The sequence below is a fragment of the Ascaphus truei genome, chromosome 2 (genome assembly GCF_040206685.1).
Source record: "Ascaphus truei isolate aAscTru1 chromosome 2, aAscTru1.hap1, whole genome shotgun sequence".
In the NCBI taxonomy this organism is placed as follows: domain Eukaryota; kingdom Metazoa; phylum Chordata; class Amphibia; order Anura; family Ascaphidae; genus Ascaphus; species Ascaphus truei.
This window is the reverse complement of record NC_134484.1, coordinates 123,668,924-123,692,554: the sequence shown is the minus strand read 5'-3', so window position 1 is coordinate 123,692,554 and position 23,631 is coordinate 123,668,924. Positions and strand designations below refer to the sequence as shown.

The 23,631-nt window shown below is 46.5% G+C and overlaps 1 protein-coding gene across 1 annotated transcript in view; it reads left to right on the top strand.

The window, feature by feature from the left end:
- LOC142486048 (E3 ubiquitin-protein ligase RNF138-like) overlaps nt 1–7,811 on the top strand; it is a 61,282-nt gene extending 53,471 nt beyond the window's left edge. The window contains exons 7-8 of the mRNA XM_075584714.1: nt 257–364; nt 7,173–7,811. Coding sequence (XP_075440829.1) covers nt 257–364; nt 7,173–7,241 — 177 coding nt within the window. The 3' untranslated portion in view covers nt 7,242–7,811. The remainder of the gene's footprint in view (nt 1–256; nt 365–7,172) is intronic.
- Nucleotides 7,812–23,631: the final 15,820 nt, after the last annotated feature.

Below are 23,631 nucleotides of genomic sequence, written 5' to 3'. Positions count from 1 at the left end.
ACATTGTATGTCCTTAGCACCCACACTATAATCCGCGATTGGGTGGGGGAATACCCGTAACATTATTTATGAGCCTAAATCTTAGATTAACAGTAGTAAGAATTCATATTCAGAACATGAGCAAGATATTGTTATTTTGGATCATCTGAAATAGATTCCAGGTACATCTCGGTTACAATCATCGCTGAATATGATCAATTGAATATGTTTCCCAAGTGTGCTGTGTGATTATATTGCCTTTTATGTTTCTGTTTAGATCTGTCCTATTTGTGCCTCTATGCCCTTGGTTGACGCCAACCACATAACAAGAAATGTTGTTCAGCATCTCAATGAGAGACATCAGTTTGATTATGCAGAGTTTGTGGTAAGTATTTGGTACAAAAAAAAATTATAACTTAAAGAATTGTGCATTTTAATGTATGAAGAATCTCATTATCAAAACGGCACTTTCTGTAGCTAGTTCTAACTCGATCCACTTCAATCAGTGTATTGTGTTTTACTGAGCTACCACTCAGGGAAGCGAAAGGAAGAAAGGCAGCGTTCCAATTAAGGCTGGGATTCAATAAACTCCGATATGAGTATCGCAGCTCGATCCCATATTAACTGCCATTCACATGAGTGGCAGTGTGCGACAATGCTCGTCTAACCAGGAGGGCGGCTCACAGGGCTGAGGTAGGATATGGGAACTGACCACATGCCTAGGGACTGAGTCCTTATTGAGGAGAATATGCGGGTCACAGGCTGAGGTCCTGACAAGGTGCAGCAACATAGCTGGGGTCACGGTTTCAAGGTCAGGGCTAGAAAGCAGCAAACAGAGTCCAAGTCCAGGCAAAGGTTCAGTGTAGGCAAAGTGGAAAGCATGAGTCCAGGAGTACGAGGATCAGACAACGTGCTCAGGCACTGGTTGAGAGCAACTGGCTTCCTTACAAAGGGCTACCAGAGCTGTAATCAATTTAAGATTCTATCTTGGATAGGGGCAAATGAGGCCATTTCAACCATCCTGATTAAGGGCAAAGTGAGATCACTTTCCGTTTTACGGCCATCTTGGTTGAGGCAATGGAAGCTCAGGAATCTTTACAGTCCCTCCAGAAGTGGACTCCGGACAATCCATTGTGGGCTTGGAAAGAAACCTCTGGTGAAGGGCCCTGATCAAGGTGAAGTCATGAATGTGCGCGCCATTCACCCAAGATCTTTTCCCTTCCAGTTAACTAAATGCTGGATGCCCCTGCTTGATCTGCATGGAGTTCAGGATGTTGGAGACTTCAAATTCCTGATACCCATTGACTGGAAGGAAAGTTGGGGAGACAGGTGCAGGGGAGGAAAAGGAGTTTCAAATGTAGGGTTTAAGGAGGGGGGGGGGTAGCTTCAATTAGAAAGATACTGGCTTAATCTGTCTCCTCACCTCATACAGTATGTGTCAGGACCCACATACAGGGACTGCTTTCTTCCAAGAAGATTTTCAGCACTCAGCTGTGCTGACTGCACACAAGACTGTCCAAAAAAGGTATTTTTCTAGCACACAGCAACAGAGTCAGGTCATGAAGATAAAACATATTTTTATCTTCATGACCTGACTCTCTGATGCTGTGCGCTGGAAAAATACTTTTTTGTGGATATCTCTGGACTGTTACAGCTGCATGCTTGTGGAGACATCTGGGGAAATGCAGTGAGTACTTTATGATTTACCTAAAGGGCCATCCCAATGAGGAAAGGAAGGGTATAGTTTATGCCAATCTCCAACTTCAGGGAGTCATAGAGCCCTTATATAGGTTTCAATGATTTACCACTGGCATCACTGAATTATGGATCAATAGACCCCATGAGCTGTTTGTTCTCTGATTACTCAGAATTACTATCTACGTGGGACCAAGGACTTGAGCACTAACCCATTCTTTGTATACATTTCTTGCACACATCCCTGCCCTGACCTATAAGAAGGCACCTTGTTCAAAGACTCACTGCTACAAACAACTTTGTAGCTGGAGTGAGGTTGTGTGTCTCCCTTGCTACATTGCCTGTTACTTCACATCCTTGCTTTCCTGGTTCCTGATCCTGGCTTGCCTCTGACTTTCTGCTGCCTGCTGTTTCCCTGCCCCTTGCTTCGCCCTACTACCTCTCTGCCTGCCACCTGCCATGACGCCTACTTCATCCGACAACTCTCTGTCTGCCGCTAGTCCTGACCCTTGCATACTCCTCAGCCTTCCCAGTTCCCTGGGTTCATTTCCAGGTCTCATCCCGATCTCAGGTACTGTATCAGACTTTATCTGACTCTCCCCATGGATATCCAAGTACTCATGATAATTTGGCGGCGGACATCTTGAGACGTATATTTCTCGTTGTGAGCCATACATGGTCCCAGGTTGGAGATCTGGGGATGGTCTTCTATGTTTGTCAGCATAAGATCTCTGACTATAGGCAGCTTCATAAATGTTGGCAAAGATCTCCAGAGCTTTTGGAGATTATGGAAAATCAAGTCCACATCAGGTAAACCCAAAATTGCAGAGGAAATACACAGCGAAGCAGGGTGATATCCAAGGGCAGCGACAAATGGAGAGTGTCAGGAGGAATCATTAGCAGTAACGGCCGAACATGGGCGAACTCATCAAAGGGAAGGCAGTCAACTCAGTCATCTTTCAGGTCTGAGACGGAACACCCCAGAACCTGTTCCAGGCACTGCTTAGTCCTTTCCGTGAGCCTATTTGTCTGGGGATGGTAAGCCAAGGAGTGGTGTAGGGAGATGCCCAGGTGCCGGAAAAAGGCTCTCCAAAATTGGGATACAAATTATGCTCCTGTCAGAGATCATGACCATCAGAGATCCATGCTGCCTGAAGATCTCCTTGACAAAGACATTGGACAACTCTGCTACGGACAATAATTTCCTCAGACGGATAAAGTGAGCTCGCTTGGTGAAGTCCACAACAACCAGGATAGTAATTATACCTCTGGATGGGGGTAGCTTTACTATAAAGTTCATAGCCATGTGAATCCATGGCCGGTCGGGAGCGGGCAGAAGCTGTAGCAACCCTTAAGGCAATGTTCGAGGTACCTTAGTTTGAGTACAGATAATACATGCAGCCATCAATTTCTTGACATGTTGGTGGTTCTCAGACCACCAGAAGAGACGAGAAGATAATCTGAGGTCTTCCTCTCGGATGTCCTACAAACTTTGAGCTGTGCCCCCAACGTAATACCTCTTTGCGAAAGCATGGGGGAACAAAGAGTTTAGCTGGAGTCACTGGAAAACCCTCACGATTGTCAGGCTGAGCAGCAATAATTTGCTGCATATGTTCCAGAGAAATAGTATCATTCTCCTCTTCTCCAACCACCAGAAATTGTCTAGAGAGGGCACCGGCCTTGATTTTTTTGAACCAGGATAAAAGGAAATTATTAAGTTAAATCTTGTAAAGAACAAAGCCCATCTTGCCTGTTGTGTGTCGAGTCTACTTGCCCCCTAAATTTACTCCAAATTATTATGGTCAGGGAGTATCGTGACGAGCAATGTTGGGCCCTCCAATAGATGTCGCCACTCCTCCAAGGTCGAAACGTTGTGTGGTTCCTGGCTTAAAATAAATTAGATTATTGACAAATCTTTTGTGCTTTGCATTGCCCATCTTCAGCCACTCCTCCAAGGCCATCTTGATGGCCAGAAGATCTCTGTTCCCAATATTTTAATTCTTTTCTCCCTGGAAAATCTTTTTAAAACGAAAGTGCACGGGTATAACCTGTCCTGGAATTCAGCCCTTTGAGAGAGAACTTAACCAGCCCCATGGTTGGCAGTGTCCACCTCTAAAATAAAGGCCTTCGAAGGATCTGGGTGAACCAAAATGAATGCAGTAAAGTAAAGACAGAAATAAAGTTTTAGTGTCTTAAAGGCAATGAGGGCCTGTGGCAACTCTTGAAAAGGATTCACCCCCTTCATGAGGACCAGAATGGGAGCCATAACACAGGAGAGATTCCGGATGAACCGATGATAATTATTTGCAAAGCCCAAGAATCTTTAATTGGGTTTAGGGACAGTGGAGATAAGCCAGTCAAGGATAGCAGAGACCATTGCTGGGTCAATTTTGAGACCGTTAGAAATAACTTGGCGAAGAGATGGTGTCGTGAGGATTCAGGAATCGCGCTGTCTACAGCGCGCTCCTGCCATACCTCCGTTCACGTGCGGGACTACCTCCAGGAAAACATCCGCAAGCCGCACAGCACGCACACATGACGTCACCAGGTACTGTCTCATTGGCTACTCAGGCCTATATATGCTCAGCATTGACATTGGCACTTTGGCTGAGCATAGATCCATCCATGTATCATTGTGTTTCACCTCTCCTTTGCCTTTCGCAGTCTCGTCTTGCCTTTTCTTGCTGTATCTTGCTTCGTGTACTGACCCGACTTTACTCTTGGACTCCGCACCTGTGGCTTACTGACCTTGGCTTACCTCTGACCCTCCGCATCTCTCCAACCCTGAGCTCGGCACTCGGACAACAACTATTCTACTATCTCCAATCCCGACCTTGGCTAACAGTACCTTCTATGATCCGGACCTCTCTTACTATGACCTTGGCGAGTATTATGACAACTCTGACCTCTCCAACCCTGATTCGGCTACCTTGACCAACCCACTCTCCAGACATGCCCCCGTGGCTGTGGGTGGCATTACTACCAATTTTCACCTCAGTCCCGGGGTCCCGCCTTGTTTGTGGTGAGCACAGTGTTACAGGTATTGCCTAAGACTCAATAGGATCTGCCCGACCAAACCCCAGATGTTCATCCATGGATTTGAAGAAAATTAGGATATCATCCACATATACGATGATCAAGAGGTCGAGATTCTAGAATACTTAATTAATGAAGACATGTAACACTGTTGGGGCATTATACAGACTGAAGGGCATAACCAGGTATTTATAGTGCCAACCCCTAGTGTTCAAAGCCATTTTCCACTCGTCGCCCTCCCGTATACGAATATGGTTTGTAGGCCCAGCTGAGGTCGAGTTTCATAAAAAGTGTAGCTCCTCTCAGTCAAACAATTCGGGTATCAGGGGAAGGGGATACCAGTTCTTGAGTGATTTTATTCGGGCCCCTGTAGTCAATGAAGGGTCTCAGGAATCCTTATTTTTCTGGATGAAAAAGAACGCTGCGCCTGCATGGAAAGAGGACATGCAAATGAATCCCTTCTCAAGATTCTCCAGGATATACTCCTTCATGGCCTTTGTTTCCGGTTAAGAGAGGGTACGTATGACCATGGGTAGGAACAGAGTCTGGGTGAAGATCTATGCCACAATCATAGGGCCTATGCGGGTGAAGTTCCTCAGCTCCATGCTGTTACTTGTCCTGTGATCCACTCAATTTGTGGAATGTGTTGCTGGAGCCATGGAAATCCCAAAATAACCGTGGCCAAAGGAGAAGGTTTTATGCTGAAGTGGAGAGTTTCATGATGGGAGGGGCCCACGGAGACTCGCAATGGTAACATTGTGTTTGGGATGGGGGAGCACATTCCCCGCGGCGTGCTTCCTCCTTACCTGCCACTTCACAGCCTCCCGCACACCTTACAGAGCGCGTGCACCCACAGAGGGTTCTCAAAATCCCTACGGAACTTGGTTCCACCCCCCGCTTGCTACGCATGGCCGTGACACGCGTGCACTGCTCCCCAGCTGCGTGTCAACACTCATTAGCTCGCTCACCTGTCTCCTGCACCTCATAGCCTATCCCTGCCTCCGCAGAAGCCGCTCCTCTGCGTCTAATTGGACTCTCACACACATATATGCTCAGCTCTCTCACTCCTTCTTTGGCTGAGCATCTGTTCATTGTAGCCTTGCTGTTCCCACCTCCCTGTTCCTGTTGTTTTGCCTTGCCTTGCCTTGCCTGCCCCTGTGTTTGATCTCCTGTGTACCGACCCGGTTAGACCTTGGACCCTTCTCTGGATATCGACCCCGGCTTGCCTCTGACCTTCCATATCTCTCCATCCCTGACCACAGCACATGAACATTGACTATTCTACTGGCTCCAACCCCTTGACCACGGCACCCAGCTACCAACTACTCTCCTGGCTCCTACTTCTGACCTCAGCAAGTATCAAGACCATTCTACTCTCTCCAACCCTGACCCAGCTAACCTTGACTATCCACTCTCCAGACGTGCCTCCGCTGCTGTGGGTGGCGTGTTCTATACTCTCCCACCTCAGTACCGGGGTCCCGCCTTTTTCGTTGTGAGCACAAGCGTTATAGGGAGGTATAGATTAGTCACTTGGAACTCTAGTAAAATAGTCTCTCTCTCATAAGAGGAATAGAGGTACCTCTATTGCGTATATAATTAGCAGTAATGGCCGTTATTGGTAATACAATGGTCTTTTTGCCCCAAAACAGCACTTAATAATGCGTTAGTGAGCTTTGAATATAATCATTAGCATGTAACTAGGCATTAACTTAAATTAACACCTCGTTAAGTCAATTACTGACATCTGTGGATCTGGGCAGCAGGAATTATTATGTTAAGGAACAAAGTAAAACCTAAACAAATATAATGTAAATAATAATTATATATATATATATATAGTTATCTTTTGTAATGAGGTTACAATAATCTGTTATATAATGGATTTTGTGATATTATTGTTATCTTTTCTTGTACATATTTAACTTATTTCATCTTGGTTTCTGTTTTCTTTAGCTTTTTCTTTCCATTTACTGGGTTTTTATTGATTGAAGCTGATGCAGTGTGTGACGTGACTTTGTCTAAAAATTTCAAACCATTGGGAGTGTATTTAAATGTGCCGTTTGTATTATCACTTTGTCCTTGAGAAAGGTTCCAATGGGAACCGAAACGTCAGGTGAAAAATCTAATTTGCATTTACAGGAGCACCTATAGCACTTTATTAATTTTTTTAAATATATATTTTAATTTTAGAAATGTAATTATGTAATAATACACACATTATATATGCGTAGTATACATACACACACAATTTATTTTTGCAAAGAAAAACGGAAAAAAAAGTCAAATGAAAATTTTGGTTTCTGAGGAAAAAAATAAATTTATCCACATGTTCCATATTTCTTTTTCTCTCTATGCATATAAAAAATATTTTAAAATTAGGAAAAAATTGAAAGTACTACCTGTATAAACAGCACAGTTATTTATATATATATACAGTATATATATATTATTTTTTTTTGTAGAATTTTCAACTTGATGAAGAAACCCAGTACCAAAGTGCTGTAGAAGAATCAACCTTTGTGAACGACTGAAGCCCTTGGTTACATCACTTTGCCTTTGTCTACAAATAAAACCAAATGTAGACATGTTATTTCTGCCAGAATTAAACTAATTTGGATGCCACAAAAATTATACGTGGGGTTTCTATAAATATGCATATTTCACAAAGTTACCCTGTGTAATAATGCTTCAGTGTCAGCAAACTTTCTTTTAAGTTGATTCCAGAGGACATAATCAGAAGACAGTTAACTATTTATAAAGTGGGATTTCTGTTTGTAATATTAATAAATGGGGAAGGGACAAACATGGAAGCAGCAATCTCATACTTTAGCAATTTAGCAAAATGTCTCTTATTTCATAATATAAAAAAAAAAACAGCATTCTGTAACCAGAACAATTGTTAAAGGGTAAAAAAAAAAATCACATTTATCAGTGTTTATTTATGACAACAGAACAATATCTCGTCAGTTTTTCCTTGGTTAACAATGTAATCCAATATTCTATGAAGCAATTTCTACATGTAAATAAATGGATTATCGTCTTCACTGTATATAGAATAGAGCCTTCATGTCGGTTTCTGCGTTATTATATCTGTCTTAATACTTGGGGCAACATGTCAAATTGTGAATAAAGTCAGTAGAATTTTGCCTCTTTATTGCTGTGTGATATTCTACGATTGGCCAAAAGAAAGTTAGGGCCAGGTCAAATGTATACTTAGAACTTGGGGAGGTATTCATTTTCATTAACAGTGGGGATGTTTAGTTTTAGCGACAGACACCCCTTACAGGCAGTTTTACTATCTATTTAGCTGTAAGTTATTTATCTCTCCCTCTCCCTATATATACACACACACACACACTGTATATATCTTATTTATTTTAGTACAAGATTACTATACTAGTTTGACTAGTTTGGGCAGTGGTGTGGCTAGAGCCTGGGGCTGTGGTGTAGCTGATTGACCCATGTGTCACTGTCTACTACCACTATACCATGTCCAATAACAGTCATATAGGTTTAGAAAAAAGTATTTGGGTTATAGATGTACTGAATAGGGGCATGAGGGGGACATGGTTTTGGTCATTGTTGATGTGGTGATCATAGTATACAGTAGTTAAATGAGTAAAACGGGCTGCTACACACAGTAAGAATCAGCTGAAGGACAATGACTCCCAATCCCACGCCTAAGGTCCCCATCCTGCAAAGACATTGAAAATCAACTTTTAAAGAGATTTAAACTTTGAAGTCAACCTGGTACTAAAATGGAGAATGAGGAGGAACAGAGGGATTAAGAAAAGTTCAAGGGAAAAGCCAGTATCACCACTGCCAGCTGCTATTGCTGATACACGACAACTGGAAAAGGCAGATAATTCTCATCATATTCATCAGCATTGATGAATGCTGAACAAGCTCTGGCATTGATAGTACAAGACACAGAAGAGCTAATAAGAGAGCCAAATGAAGAGAGAGAGTCAGAGGGACATGATGCCCCTAAGGTGCAGGGGGGTGGACTTGATGCCGATTAATCTATTAAAATATCACGTCTGAATCAGAATTAAGATGATGGTGATGTCTATGATGATGTAAGAAACTGCGAACTTTAGAATTGTAAAGTGGTGGTGGCGGCACTGGGGGTGTGTTGGTAATGAATGTTTTAATGCTTCAGAGGGAAGTGATGGTACTGTACTATGATCATTGTAAAATATGCATCAACAAGTAAAGACAAAACTGCAAGCAGTAGCACGTCTATATATTTAATATTTTGATGTAACAAGACAACACCACCACGTACATTAATGATACCCTCCACATCACCGTCAACATTTTGTGGTTACACAATCTATGTCAGTTCTACAGCATATGCCATCATCATCATCATCATCCTTATAATCAGTGGTCGACAAATCACCAAAAAATCTACTCGCCACCTAGCCCCGCCCCTAGTCCCACCCCCGTTTTTTTTTAAAAAATGAATAAATTCCTAGTAAGAACAACATTCGTTTTTGACATTAGTTTATTTATTGTATTACATTATACTACAATTAGTCCTTGTTACATGTGTGTGTAAATGTCGGATTTAGAAAAAAAAGCCAGAAGTGAATGACTAGTTTCCTGAACCCCATAACTAGTGCCTGGATGCCCCCGCTTCACAATATCTAAAGCAGCAATCCCGCCTGGGATCTTACCTGATCCGCAGTACCTCAATGTCCAGGTACCCTCATTCCCGCAATGTTATACATTGGAGGGGAGGTGTTCCCTACCTGTCTTCTGGGTTAGGGGGGATTCCGATGTCTTCCGTGTGAAGCTCGAGAGTTAAATCTGGAAGAAAGCAGTATAGGTTATTTCGGTGTAGGTATAGGGCAGTTAAGATATATAGGGGTAAATAAGAGATCCAGATTGTGGGAGAGAGTGTGGGTGAGAGAGAGAGAGTGTGTGGGTGAGAGAGAGAAAGAGTGTGTGGGTGAGAGAGAGAGGGTGGGTGAGAGAGAGAGTGGGGGTGAGAGAGAGTGGGGGTGAGAGAGAGAGAGAGAGAGTGGGGGTGAGAGAGAGAGAGAGAGAGTGGGGGTGAGAGAGAGAGAGTGGGTGAGAGAGAGAGAGTGGGTGAGAGAGAGAGAGAGAGTGGGTGAGAGAGAGAGAGTGGGTGAGAGAGAGAGAGAGTGGGTGATAGAGAGAGAGAGAGAGTGTGGGTGAGAGAGTGTATGGGTGAGAGAGAGAGTGTGTGGGTGAGAGACACAGAGAGAGAGAGTGCGACAGAGAGAGAGAGGGAGAGTGCGACAGAGAGAGAGAGGGAGAGTGCGACAGAGAGAGAGAGAGAGGGAGAGTGCGACAGAGAGAGAGAGAGGGAGAGTGCGACAGAGAGAGAGAGGGAGCGACAGAGAGAGAGAGAGAGGGAGAGTGCGACAGAGAGAGAGAGAGGGAGAGTGCAACAGAGAGAGAAGAAGAGTGCGACAGAGAGAGAGGGAGAGTGCGACAGAGAGAGAGGGAGAGTGCGACAGAGAGAGAGAGCGACAGAGAGAGAGAGAGAGGGAGAGTGCGAGAGAGAGAGAGTGCGAGAGAGAGAGAGAGAGAGCGAGAGAGAGGGAGAGTGCGACAGAGAGAGCGAGAGAGAGGGAGAGTGCGACAGAGAGAGAGAGGGAGAGTGCGACAGAGAGAGAGAGGGAGAGTGCGACAGAGAGAGAGAGAGAGAGGGAGAGTGCGACAGAGAGAGAGAGAGGGAGAGTGCGACAGAGAGAGACAGGGAGCGACAGAGAGAGAGAGAGAGGGAGAGTGCAACAGAGAGAGAGGAAGAGTGCGACAGAGAGAGAGGGAGAGTGCGACAGAGAGAGGGAGAGTGCGACAGAGAGAGAGAGAGTGCGACAGAGAGAGAGAGGGAGAGTGCGACAGAGAGCGAGAGGGGGCGACAGAGAGAGGGAGACGGAGAGGGCGACACAGGGTGAGGGTGACAGGGAGAGAGGGTGATGCACACAGTCACACAGACACACACACTCACATACACACACACACTCAAACACACTCACACACTCACAGATGGACACTCACAGACACTCACACACAGACAGACACTCTCACACACAGACAGACACTCTCACACACAGACAGACACTCTCACACACAGACAGACACTCTCACACACAGACAGACACTCTCACACACAGACACTCTGTCACGATAGCTTATGACAGGGTGTAATTTACACCAAATAACTGGGTTTGAACTGAACGAGGCTTAGATATAATAAAGTATATTTATTCCTTTGGATAGGTGAACACACAAAATAATACAGTAACAGACAAGAAGTACACTTACTTTGGGGATGGGGGATGAGAAGTATGTTGCATAGCAATTCTCTCGCAATCAGGTACAATCAAGATGATATCAGAAGACCAAGGATAAAGGGTGGACAACAGTTTATAAACCTTTTGTAACCCTATCCTTAACATTAAGTACAGGTGATTGGATCACAATTACTGTAGCCAGTCATTAACGTGGGAACACATTTTGATACATGCCCCCCAGCTAGTTGGCACATGCGCAGTTGGCCTCTAGGGTCTCATTTCTGTAATCCCACATTTGCATCAGGGATGCCAGCCAGTCTACTAAATGGAATTTCTGGCAGGATACTCTTTGTTGTAAGGTGTGAAATGGGACACTTACAGCCTGCTTTGGTTTGAGTAATCTCCGCCCTCTTGTAAACAGTGGAGGTGATAAACTCCTTTGAACAGCACTTAAATTCTAGACATTGGGACGCTTCCCTGACCATCTGCTGCCTTATTGCCAAAGTAATTTCCTCTGGTTTCTGTCCATACCTTGGGAACCAGTATTAAAGATAAAACACAAACATCTTAACCGCTCTTCTCGGTTCGACCCTTATCGGGGGTCCAGGATTCGGGGACCCGGTTGTGGTCGAGTGGGGGGAGGTCTAGGAACTAGGGGCAAAAAGAATTTTATTTCTAGGTGCTCTAGAACTGTTTATTCCCACGCCACTTGTCGTTGAACTTGACTGCTAAGTGATCAAAGCTCTCTTATAGAAAAAGTATCCGCTTTGCGGTTTGGATGACAGCCAACTCATTCCTGGAAAGCGCCGTCGAGGATCCTCCATTGAAGTCAATAGGCCCATTGACTTACAATGGGAAACCGCCGCTCCTCCTCTCGGACGCCACCTACTGGTCTTCATAGGAAACAGGACCAAAACAGCAAGATTCGCCATTGAAACGCATGGAGCTCCAATGGCGGCCTATGGGACCCTGCAAAATGGTGCCTGAAAAGGCGGGAAAATTACACAAAGGGCTATAATCACTAAAGAACTATTAACCCTTGTACTCCCGGATGGATCCTAGTGTGTGTGTGATGCAGACACTGATTAAACCAGATATTACAATAAAGCATGGGAACAGGGGAATACACATTTTCATGTCATAACAAGGGTTAAATCACATTTCTGGACCTCAGCCCAGTTAACCCCTTGTCTCCCTGGTGAGGTCAGGGGATCGCCAAATGGGGTGCAACCCCTTTAATACCGGGCCACCCCCTTTCTACAGACAGACACTCTCACGGACGACAGACACTCTCACGGACGACAGACACTCTCACGGACGACAGACACTCTCACGGACGACAGACACTCTCACGGACGACAGACACTCTCACGGACGACAGACACTCTCACGGACGACAGACACTCTCACGGACGACAGACACTCTTACAGACGACAGACACTCTTACAGACGACAGACACTCTCACAGACGACAGACACTCAGACACACTCACTGGGTGGGTGACTGGGTGGGTATTCATTGGAAGGGAGGGGGCCCACCTGTTCCTCCAGGGCCTGCTTGTCCTCCACATGCTGCTCCACATGCCAGGGGATCAGGCAGCCAGGCGGGAGGTCGGATAGCAAAGCAGGGGAGGTCTTGCAGGAGTTGCGGGAGGTCGGGCAGCCGGGCGGGAGGTGTGAGAGGTCGGGCAGGAGTTGCGGGGGGATCGGGGGCCAGCGGGGGGGATCGGGGGCCAGCCGGACAGGCGCACAGCCACACTAACCTCCCCGATGGGAAACGTGGGCAACCCGCGCATGCGCACGCGTTTCCCCTCTACCTCCCACCCAGGCTGCAGCCAGGAGGGGTGTCGGGCAGCCACCCGCAGGGTCGGATAGCCAAGCAGGGGGGGGTCGGGCAGCCGGGCAGTCAGGTGGGAGGTCGGGCAGACAGGCGGGGGGTCGGGCAGCCAGACAGGTCAGCATTAGTTGCGGGGGGATCAGGGGCCAGTAGGGGGATCGGGGGCCAGCGGGGAACAGCCGCATGGCTACACCAACCTCCCAGATGGGAAACATGGCCGGAAGGGGAACTTTGCCAGAACACCCCCCCCTCCTCCAGCGCGCAGGCTGCAGCCATGGGGACGGGAGTCAGAGCTGCCAGCCTTCCCTTCTTCCCCGCTGCTATTACCCTGCCTGCGCGGGTGCCAAAGGAGCGTGGGACGAAGGGGAAGCACCTACCTTGGCCTCCAGCCCTAGGCAGCAGCCGCGGGGACCCCCCCAACCTACATACCGCCCTGGGCAGCAAGCGGGGATCGGGTGTAGGGGGGGTAGGGGCTGACCCAGAGCTGCCAGCCGGCCCTCTTCCTCGCATCAGGCCAATCAGGGAGGGAAATTATTTATTTATTAAAAAAAAAATTTGGTGCGAGCAGGGGAATTCATAGAGCCACATCACGGCTCGCCAGCGGCCTAAATCCACTCGCCACAGGCATGTGGTTATGCCTATTTGTCGAACACTGCTTATAATTGCATGTGACCCACCACAACCACAATAAGCAGAACCACCAGTTAGGTCTCCCCTAGGCCATTTTTCCAATACAAGAGCTCTTGTCTGGTGTTTTTTATTTTTATAATGATGTCAGTGCAGCTACATGTTGGTTATGTCGAACAGTTGTGAGAAGAGTATATAAGTAGCAGGTATGCACTCCAATGTGACAACAACAGCCTACAGTTTGGGAAGTGTTTCAAGAAGTATCAGATAGAGGGGCGTGCGCGTGACGTCAGTGCGGATGCACGTGTGCTAGGGAAGCTTCGTGCACTCCACCGCAATAATACAAAAAAAACCCTGATCTGCGTTTCTTTTGGCCCACGGGTCACAGAAACAGTCAGGGGAGCTGGCGGGGATGCCCCCCAAGACGGCCTTGAAGCCAGGGACCCCAGATCTCTCCCGATACAGCCGCAGACAGCTTGCGGCAGAGGCAAAAAAAGAAAAACAAAGATGGCGTCGACGTGAGCGCACGAGAGTGCGCGGTATCGAGCTCTAACAAGGGAAGAGAGAGGCAAGTTGCGGGACCAGAGGGGGACATTTCAGAGAGAAGGGCAACACTGAGAAATTCAGCAGAGAGAGGCACAGCAGGAAAAGAGCCAGAGGTGAGAGCTGTTACTGAAAGGGAGAATAGCATAGCAGAGGGAGACGCAGTGATCACAAAGCAGGACTTCCATAATATGCATAAGGAAATGCAAGCTGGCATTCAGTCAGCTCTGGACAGAGCTATAAAGGAATTTAAAACAAGTTTCTTTACTGGCTAAAAGAACTACAGAGCTGGAAGATTGGATGGATGTTGCCTTACAAAACTAGGTGAATACTGACGATGAGGTTCAACGCCAGAAGACCGGGACTGGGTACCACCCCGGACGATGACCTCTCGGATGAGATCCCTGGACCAGGGATGTGAGCTATGTGGAACACGGCGGCAATCGTAGAAGATAAAGTGACCTTATCAGATGCCAATCCAAGGCCATCCCCGCCGCCTACTGTGACCCAGAAGGGATGAAGATCACCCCAGATAAGACATCACGTAGAAGGATATGGTACAATATCAAATACAGGATCCAATGGGTGGCATCATCCGCCAGGCCATCCAACAAAACAAGCCTGAAATTCTGAAACGTGCCCGCAGCGATATGGTCGCAATACTCATGCGAGAAGTGGACAAATTTGAAATTGAAAATGGACAAATTTGAAATTGAAAATAGTCTACTCTATCGGGTGGGGCAGTACCATAACCACCTAGATAGAAGGCAGCTTGTCCTGCCCAGGAAAAAAAGCGGGTGATCAGGCGGTGCACAGCTGCCGTCAGGATATGAATCAGGGAGTCCACACGCTATGAATCTAAAAGTCTATGTTTAATGAGTGCATGACAACACGAGACAATCTGCTACAAGGAACTTCTTGACGCGTTTCGTCTCGTTGGAGACTTTTGACAAAGTCTCCAACGAGACGAAACGCGTCAAGAAGTTCCTTGTAGCAGATTGTCTCGTGTTGTCATGCACTCATTAAACATAGACTTTTAGATTCATAGCGTGTGGACTCCCTGATTCATATCCTGACGGCAGCTGTGCACCGCCTGATCACCCGCTTTTTTACTGTCTTACCTGCATGGGCTGGAGCACGCATCATAGTACCCGGATCAGAGTACCTTCAATTCAGCTATTGATCGGAAGGCGACGTGTCAAGATTGTGAGTGCATACCCTCCTATTTCTCCCCGCAGTGGGACTGCTCTTTATGTGTGACCCTGGGACAGTGAGGGCAGTGGCGGGGGACTGCGGTGTGTGTTGCCGGTCATAGTCTCCTGGCTGGAGACACGGCACCGCCGTTTATATCTATCCCCCTTACCACTTAAATACCCCGTCCAGCAGAAGAGCTGCTATCACACAGAGCACATACAGGGCTTATCTATACTCATTATCCTATATGGTTGGACTCTGAATGGGAACTGTTTATTACATTGTTTATCCAGTGGATTTCGTCTGGATTATGTGTAGTGATTATTTGTGCACAATTCTGGCAGCATCAGTCATACCCTGAAGCAATTCTGGGACACTTTGCATCTATGTCCTGCCCAGGAACCTGCAACATATGGTCCTGAGATCACTGCATGATGCCATCACAGCCTCGAGAAGACTTTTGGATCGATACGAGACCGGTTTTTCTAGCCATGGATGCGAGAGTCAATAGAATGGCAGTGCCGCCGGTGCTCCCCACAAGAGCTGCACCAATTGCTCACCTGAAGAGCTCAGGTCCCATGGATCTGGTGTGCATGGATTACGTGTGTATTGAACCAGACGCCCGAGACATCGGCAATGTGTTAGTCATTACAGATCATTACACCTGCTATGTTCAAGCCTTCCCCACCAAAGACCAGAAGGCCATCACGGTGGCGAAGATCCTGTGGGAGCGATATTTTGTGCACTATGGCCTACCTAACCGCTTACATTTAGATCAAGGGCGGGACTTTGAGAGTAAACTCATCAGGGAATTACTCAAGCTCCTCAACATCACTAAGTCCCGAACGACCCTGTCCCATCTGTAGGGAGACACTTGTCATGGGAGAGGGGATTTGGCCCGGGATTAAAGGGGTTACACCCCATTTGGCCACCCCCTATGCTCACCTGGGAAGCAAGGGGTTAACTGGACTGGGGTCCAGTAATGTGTTTTTACCTTGCTTCAGCCTTCTAATGTATATTACCCTGTAAGAATGTATTTATTTATTTCTAAAATATTTTACCAGGCAGTAATACATTGAGAGTTACCTCTCGTTTTCAAGTATGTCCTGGGCACAGAGTAAAACAAATAATACATGGTTACAAGTACAGTTACATAAATGAACAAGGTATACATTATATACAAGACATTGCGTGCACAGTTAAAGAAAATATATATTATGAGCGTATGAAACAGTTACAGACCAGATTAAAGTGTGAGACAGCCTTAGATTTGAAAGAACTTAAGCTGGTGGTGGATATGAGAGTCTCTGGTAGGTTGTTCCAGTTTTGGGGTGCACGGAAGGAGAAGGAGGAACGTCCGGATACTTTGTTGAGCCTTGGGACCATGAATAGTCTTTTGGAGTCTGATCTCAGGTGATAGGTGCTGCATGTGGTAGGGGTGAGGAGCTTGTTCAGGTAGCTGGGTAGCTTGCCCAGAAAGTATTTGAGGGTGAGACAGGAAAGGTAACCTTTGCGCCTAAACTCTAGTGATGACCAATCTAGTTCTTTGAGCATTTCGCAGTGATGTGTGTTGTAGTTGCATTGGAGAACAAAACGACAAATTGAATTGTAGAGGGTGTCAAGTTTGCTAAGGTGGGTTTGAGGAGCCGAGCCATATACTATGTCTCCATAGTCAATAATTGGCATTAGCATCTGCTGTGCAGTACGCTTTCTGACCAGGAGACTTAGGGAGGATTTGTTCCTGTAAAGTACCCCTAGTTTGGCATAGGTCTTGGTTGTCAGGGTATCAATGTGCATCCCGAATGTTAAGTGGGAGTCAAACCATAAGCCCAGGTATTTAAAACTACTGACAGGTGTTAGGGTGGTGTTAGCGTTGGTTCTAATCAGGAGCTCAGTCACTGGAAGCTTTACAAATTTAGTCTTGGTCCCAAATACCATTGTTACAGTCTTGTCAGTGTTTAAAAACAGTTTGTTTTGGGAAATCCAGTTTTCGAGTCTCAAAAAGTCAAGACTGAAGTATGTGTTGAAGGTCAGAGAGGCTATGGCTGTGTGCATATAAGATTGTGTCATCTGCATACATGTGTATTGAGGCTTCCTTACAAGCTGTGGGAAGATCATTAATGAACACTGAGAAGAGTAGGGGCCCCAGAACAGAGCCTTGCGGGACACCACAGGTGATATCCAGGGGGTTGGAGTTAGAGCCTGAGATGGACACATGTTGGGATCTTCCTGATAGGTAGGACTGAAACCAGTTTAAAGCATGTTTCCCTATTCCAGAGCTCTGGAGTTTGTTAAGCAGGATAACATGATCAACTGTGTCAAAAGCCTTTGCAAAATCTAGGAATACTGCACCAGTGAGTTGTCCCCGTTCCATTCCACACTGGATTTCATTGCAAACTTTTAGCAGGGTAGTTATGGTGGAGTGTTTGGGACGAAACCCAGACTGGAATTGGCTAGGGAAATTTGTATTGGTGTAGAAATCGCTTAATTGGGAGTGGACACATTTTTCCATAACTTTGGATAGAATTGGGAGAAGTGAGATTGGCCTGTAGTTTGAGACAGTGTTTTTGTCCCCACTTTTGAAGATTGGGACAACTCTGGCAGTTTTTCAGGTCTTAGGGATATGGCCTGCAGACAGGATAGAGTTGACTATGGACGCAATTGGTTTGGCAATGGCTGGGGCACCAAGTCGTAGGAACCTAGATTGTAGTAAATCGGGTCCACATTGGCTGCTTAGTTTTAGTTTGAGGAGCGCTTGTGTAATCTCCTCTTCAGATACTGGGCTAAATTGAAAATTGTGGGCAGTGTTGGGAGGGGGTGGGACTGTAGGGATACTCCCAGGATGAGATTCATGTTTGGGGTTTGTGCTGCGTTTCGCTAATAAGTTAGTGGCACACCCCAGAAAGTAATCATTGAATGCATTTGCAATGTCAGTGGGGTTTGTCAGAGTAATATCCCCCTTAGTGATATTACTTGGTTGTTGATGGTTAGGAGGCTGGAATATATTGTTGATAACCTTCCAGAAGTTAGCTGGGTTTGATGTATTTTGGTGGAGATTGTCAGAGTAATATTATGCTTTTGCATGCCTTGTTTGCCTTGTGCACATGTTCCGCATGCATCTGTAGTGATTGAGATCCTTGGTAGTGCCAGTTACTTTGTAGCTTTTCCACAAGGCATCCCTGAACTGGTAGAGTGCTATAATGTCAGTTGTAACCCATGGAAGGTGGGCCCCCAGTACCCTTATTTTGCGTAGTGGAGCATGGGTATCGCAGAGTTTTAAGAACTCGGATTGGAAATAATCGAGCGCAGAATCAGGGTCGGGAATTAAATCGAATCTGTGCCATGGGCAGTTGGTAAGGTCATCCAGAAACTGTTGTGGGTTAAAGTTTTTAAATGTTCTAGTGAGGAGAACTTTAGGGCTTGATTGGGCCGGTTTAATTTTCCTTACACAGTACACTATTGCATGGTCACTGAAAATGTCAGGAAGGATGCCAGAGGATTGGATTCTGCTGGGGTTTGAGGAGAGAATCCAGTCTAGCAAGGAATGGTTATGCGATTTCAGGTTTATCCGTGTGGGTTGGGAAATGAGTTGAGATAGGTTAAGTGACTTGAGTTGTATCTGGATGTTGTGGTTTTTAGGGTCAAGCCAATTGAAGTTTAAATCCCCTAGAACTAGCAGCTCACTCTTCTCATTCAGAGAGGAAATGGAGCCAAGAAATTGGGTGATATCAGTCAGGGATTGTAGAGGGGCTTTAGGGGGCAGTAGATGCCAGCGAGCAAGATGGGCTTAGAAAAGGGGAGGCAGATTTTGCCAACTAGAGTTTCAAAAGAGGGTGGGCTTGGTGGGCAATTTAACAGTGTAAATTGTAAGGTGTCTGCAATGTAAAATAACACCCCTCCTCCTCTCTTTGACCTATCTCTCCTAAAAATGGAGTATCCCTGAATGGCAATATGTGCATCAGGGGTTTTAGGGGATAGCCATGTTTCTGTGAGAACGATGGCTTTAGGTTTATGCATAAGGCACCATGCCCTTAGTTCATCCAGTTTGGGCAGCAGGCTCCGGATGTTTATATGGGCGACAGATAGCCCTTTTTGGAATTTAAAGGTGGAATTCTCAGGGGCATCGGACAGAGCTGAAATGGGAGGACCTGGGTTAGGTTCAATATCACCTGCTAAAGCGAGTAATAGTATGAGTAGAAATTTGGTTAGTTGTTTGCAAGTTGTAGATTTGTGGTGTTTGCCATTAGAGTGAGCAGTGGTTGGTGTGCTGGTTTTTAGAGTTCTCCACCAACATTCAGTAGATAGTACAAGGATTTTGAGTAGTCCAGGGTGTATGGTGATGTTGGGTGTGGGCCAGGATGGAGGAATTTGTAGTGGGTAGAGGGAGTAACATCTCCATGAGGCCAGGAGAAAGAAAAGAGTTAAAATACATAGCAGGTTCATGATGCCAGAGGTAGGCAGTGCTGCAATGAGCTGTTGTGAGCAGAGTGAGTGTGAGCAGACTAACAGCAGGTGTGTGCCTGTTCCTTGTCAAATGTTTAGCTGTATTGCAATGCTAGAGTCAGTTCAGGGTTTCAGTGTATTGTGCAGTCAGTTTTGGGAGAGACTGCAGTAAATAAGTTGTAAAGGAGTGGGGGGTTGAAATAGGCAGATTAACAAGCTTGGGATCATAGTGTGATCTGAATAGCTTACCGTTTGTTATCTAGAGTAAAAGAGTGTGCAGTAGATCCAGTCCCCAGTCACCTCTAGTCAAACTGTAGTCTAACTGTATTTATCACTTAAAAGCTCACTTTAATTGCCTCACTGCCTAATGCAGTTCCTGCCCAATGCAGCAAAGGTGTTGGTATTATACAGAAAAAACAGTCACATGACCCTCCCCCTCCCCAGTCAGCTTGTTCCATTTGGTCAATTAACAGCACAGAGTTAAGAGAAAAAAAAAAAAAAGTGTTTGCACCAACACATACATTGGGATTGATGCGGGAGGGAAAGGATTAAGGTTAACTTAGTGGTTATAGCTCTTTGTTTAATGTTCCTGCCTTTTCAGGAACCATTTTGCAGAGTCCCATAGGTCTCCATTTGGCCTCCATGCTTTCCAATGGCAGAAGTAGCGGTTTTGGACCTGTTTCCAGCAACGACCAGCAGGTGGCGTCCGAGAGGAGGAGCGGCGGTTTCCCATTGTAAGTCAATGAGGCCATTGACTTCAATGGGGATTCCTCGACGTCGGCCTCCAGGAACAGGTTGGCAGCCATCCAAACCGCAAAACCGCAGAAGCGGATACAATATCATTGAAAAGAGCTTTTATCACTTGGGTCAAGTTCAATGACAATTGGTGTGGGAATCTTAGGTTCTAGGGCACCTGGGAATAAAATTCTTGTTGCCCCTAGCCCCTAGCCCCTAGGAACACCCACACACGACCCCCACCGGGTCCAGGAATGAGGGACCCCCGTAAAGGGTCGAGCGGAGAAGGAGGGTTGCGCCATTGACTTTAATGGTGGAGCGGAGGTCCCATTGAATCCAATGGCGGCGTGCGCCCATGCATTGTCTATGGCGGCACCGGCCATTAATTCCAATGGGGAAAAGCCGCGTGGCGTGAAAACGGCTAAGTGCGAAATGGTCAAAAATGTAAGTCCATATCTCCGGTTCTGGAATGACCAGAGTGATGGGATTTGGGTGGCATGTAGCCAAGATTCCGGCATTAATGCATGGCCATTCCCAGCCCTCTCCGATCAACCAGTGTGGGCGAATGTAAAGATTTTTGGTTTTTCCATAGACTTCAATGGCGACGCCTCTCCATTGAAAGTCTATGGCGGGGATCCCCATTGACGGCAACAGCGGAGCCCGCCATTCAATGCTAATGGCGGCGGAACCCGTTGATTTCAATGGGGAAAAAGTGAAGAGCAGAGATTCATTTTTAAAGGGACGAATCCTGTATTTTAAAAACTGTTTTAAAGTGCATTTATGTATCTCCGGTTCTGGGGGTCGCAGAGAGCTGAAATTTGGCCCCTATGTAGAGTCACTGTCGGCATAAAAAACTGGCCGGTTTCCACCCACTGGGCCCACCAGAATGGAACCTATTAACATGTGAAGATATTAAACTATGAATGGTATTTTGGGTCTGATAGGAAAACGCAGAGCCCATCTGCTATGCAATTAGGTCAGGTGGGCAGACAGATGGTTTAGCATAAGTCCTCTGATCAAAGGTTAACCGCCCTGATTGTTTACACTAGGGCCAAGAACAAAGAGGCTGAGTGGTTTGTAAGTGTCCTAGTTCACACTTGCAAGGGAAGAAGAATCTACTTCAAAGAGATTTTGCTAGCCAGCTCGGCGCCTAGGGTTAAGAGATGGGCTGAAAATTGTATTTAAACCAGGCTCAGCCCTTACTCAATGGTCTTTGTGATTTTCAAGATTGCTGTATGAACTGCCAGTTCAGATTTCTGACTGTTTCATCATTCCATCTTAAGTGTCTATATTTTGTCTGTTATTTGTATATATCTCGTGTGTTCACCTTTTTCAAGGAATAAATTATATTTTATCATATCTAGTAGTGTTCAGTTCAACCCAGGTATTTGGTGTAAATTATATCTTGTCATAAGTTACAGTGACAACACTCTACCGGAGAAGTTTAAAAGAACCCTCCTTGATATGCTCGGCCCACTGAAAGGCGCTCAGAAAAGTGAATGAAGCAAGCACGAGGAAACGTTGGTACATGCATATAACTGTTACCCCCCATGAGTCCACTAGGTTCTCTCCATACTTCCTCATGTTCGGTCGAGAAGCCTGGCTGCCGGTAGACGTAAGTCATCGGTTAACAACCGATGGGGTACACAATACAACACACTTCCGATATGTGCAACGGCCCCAAGAAAGCCTGCAGCAGGCCTATCAACTGGCAGAAAAGTCTTCTTTCCAGCTAAATGCCAACAAGAAAAGGCACTATGACCATAAGGTCAGACATCGGAGAGATTCGTCCTGGAGACGCCGTGCTCCTCCATAACCTCAGAAACACAAATTGGCCGACGTGTGGGGAGACGGAGTGCTCGAGGTTGAGTCACAGATAGTTGAAGAAGGGCTTCACAGAAGCCAACGTGCAAGGTACCCCCCAAACCAGGTAACCTATGATTCTTTCGGTGCACCTCATTATGAAGCTCAGCAGTGGTCTCGCAGTGAGATCAAGTCGGTTATAGTCATGTTTACCGAAATGTATAACTTTAGGTAAAGTCAAATAATGTGATAAGTTGTACATACGAGACAGCATTTTTATTATATAACTCTTTGTATGGTTATATGTGTTACGTTGTTCCCAAGCAGGGATGTTGTTTTTTTTACCAATGGGAGAATGTGGCCAGGCTCCCCCTTGGTCCCAGCTTTACCCCTTACCTCCAAGACTGGCAGCGGAAGCTGGGGAGAATGAAGGGAGGTGGTCCGGTAGGTGCAGGGGTGCGGCGGTCGATGAAGAGGCGACTGAGTTGCTGGAGGTTCCTGGCGTATGCGCGGATAGGTCCCCGGTGCGGCAGCCATTACACAGAGGCGCACGCATGCGCAGTAAGGGATAGGAGCGGTGGCCATATTAGGCAAAGCCCCGCAGGGGAACTACAGTTCCCAGCAGCCCCTGGGGCTGATAGATCAGGTGCTACACAGCAGCCAATAGGGCTGCGAGGAATCCCTGCAACTGAGTTGATACTTTTGGCGTGCTTGCAGTCACGCCAGTCGGAGCTGGGAGCAGGATAGGGTAGGTTGTATGTGCAGGGTGTCTGTGATCCCTGCACTAGGCCAGAGACCCCCGTAGGCCCCGACTCCCGTGTTACAGTAGCTTGTGGCTGCTGCAGGGACCCCCATAGGTAGTTTCCTTGCCCTGTAGCACATGTGTGAGGGGAAACGCCAGGACGATGCTGCTGCGACCTGGCCTTTAGTGATCTGGGACCCGATCACCACCACGAGAGAGACTTTCTACATGGTGGAACCATCCTGCAGGATACCACCCCACATAGAGGTGGAGACTGCGCTGACATCACTGAATCAGTGGATCCACATTATCTTCCAGCCATACTCGGGTGTAGGAGCTCCAGGGCAGGCGGGACATTGGTTGGAGGACACTGTGGGGTTACGGCCCGACGAGGCCTTGTTGGTGGGGACGTGGTACTATTGCTCGTTATTCTTTTCATGCATGCAGTAAACTGTTATTATTACTATCAGTGTGTGTATTACTGTACTGTATTGGGTCCTGTAACAGGGTTATCCAACATAGTAGGATCCAATACAGGTGGAGGTGCTGTCACCAGACAGATCAGGCACACCCCAGGCTCCCAGCAGTGGAGGTTCAGGCCTCCTGTGAGCCGCAGGTAACGCACCACATACACCGTAGCCACCATATCTCCCAGGGGGTGGGGGAAAGTGAGCTACACAAATATGTTTAAAAAAAAAAATGATCAGATAATGCTGTAGTACTG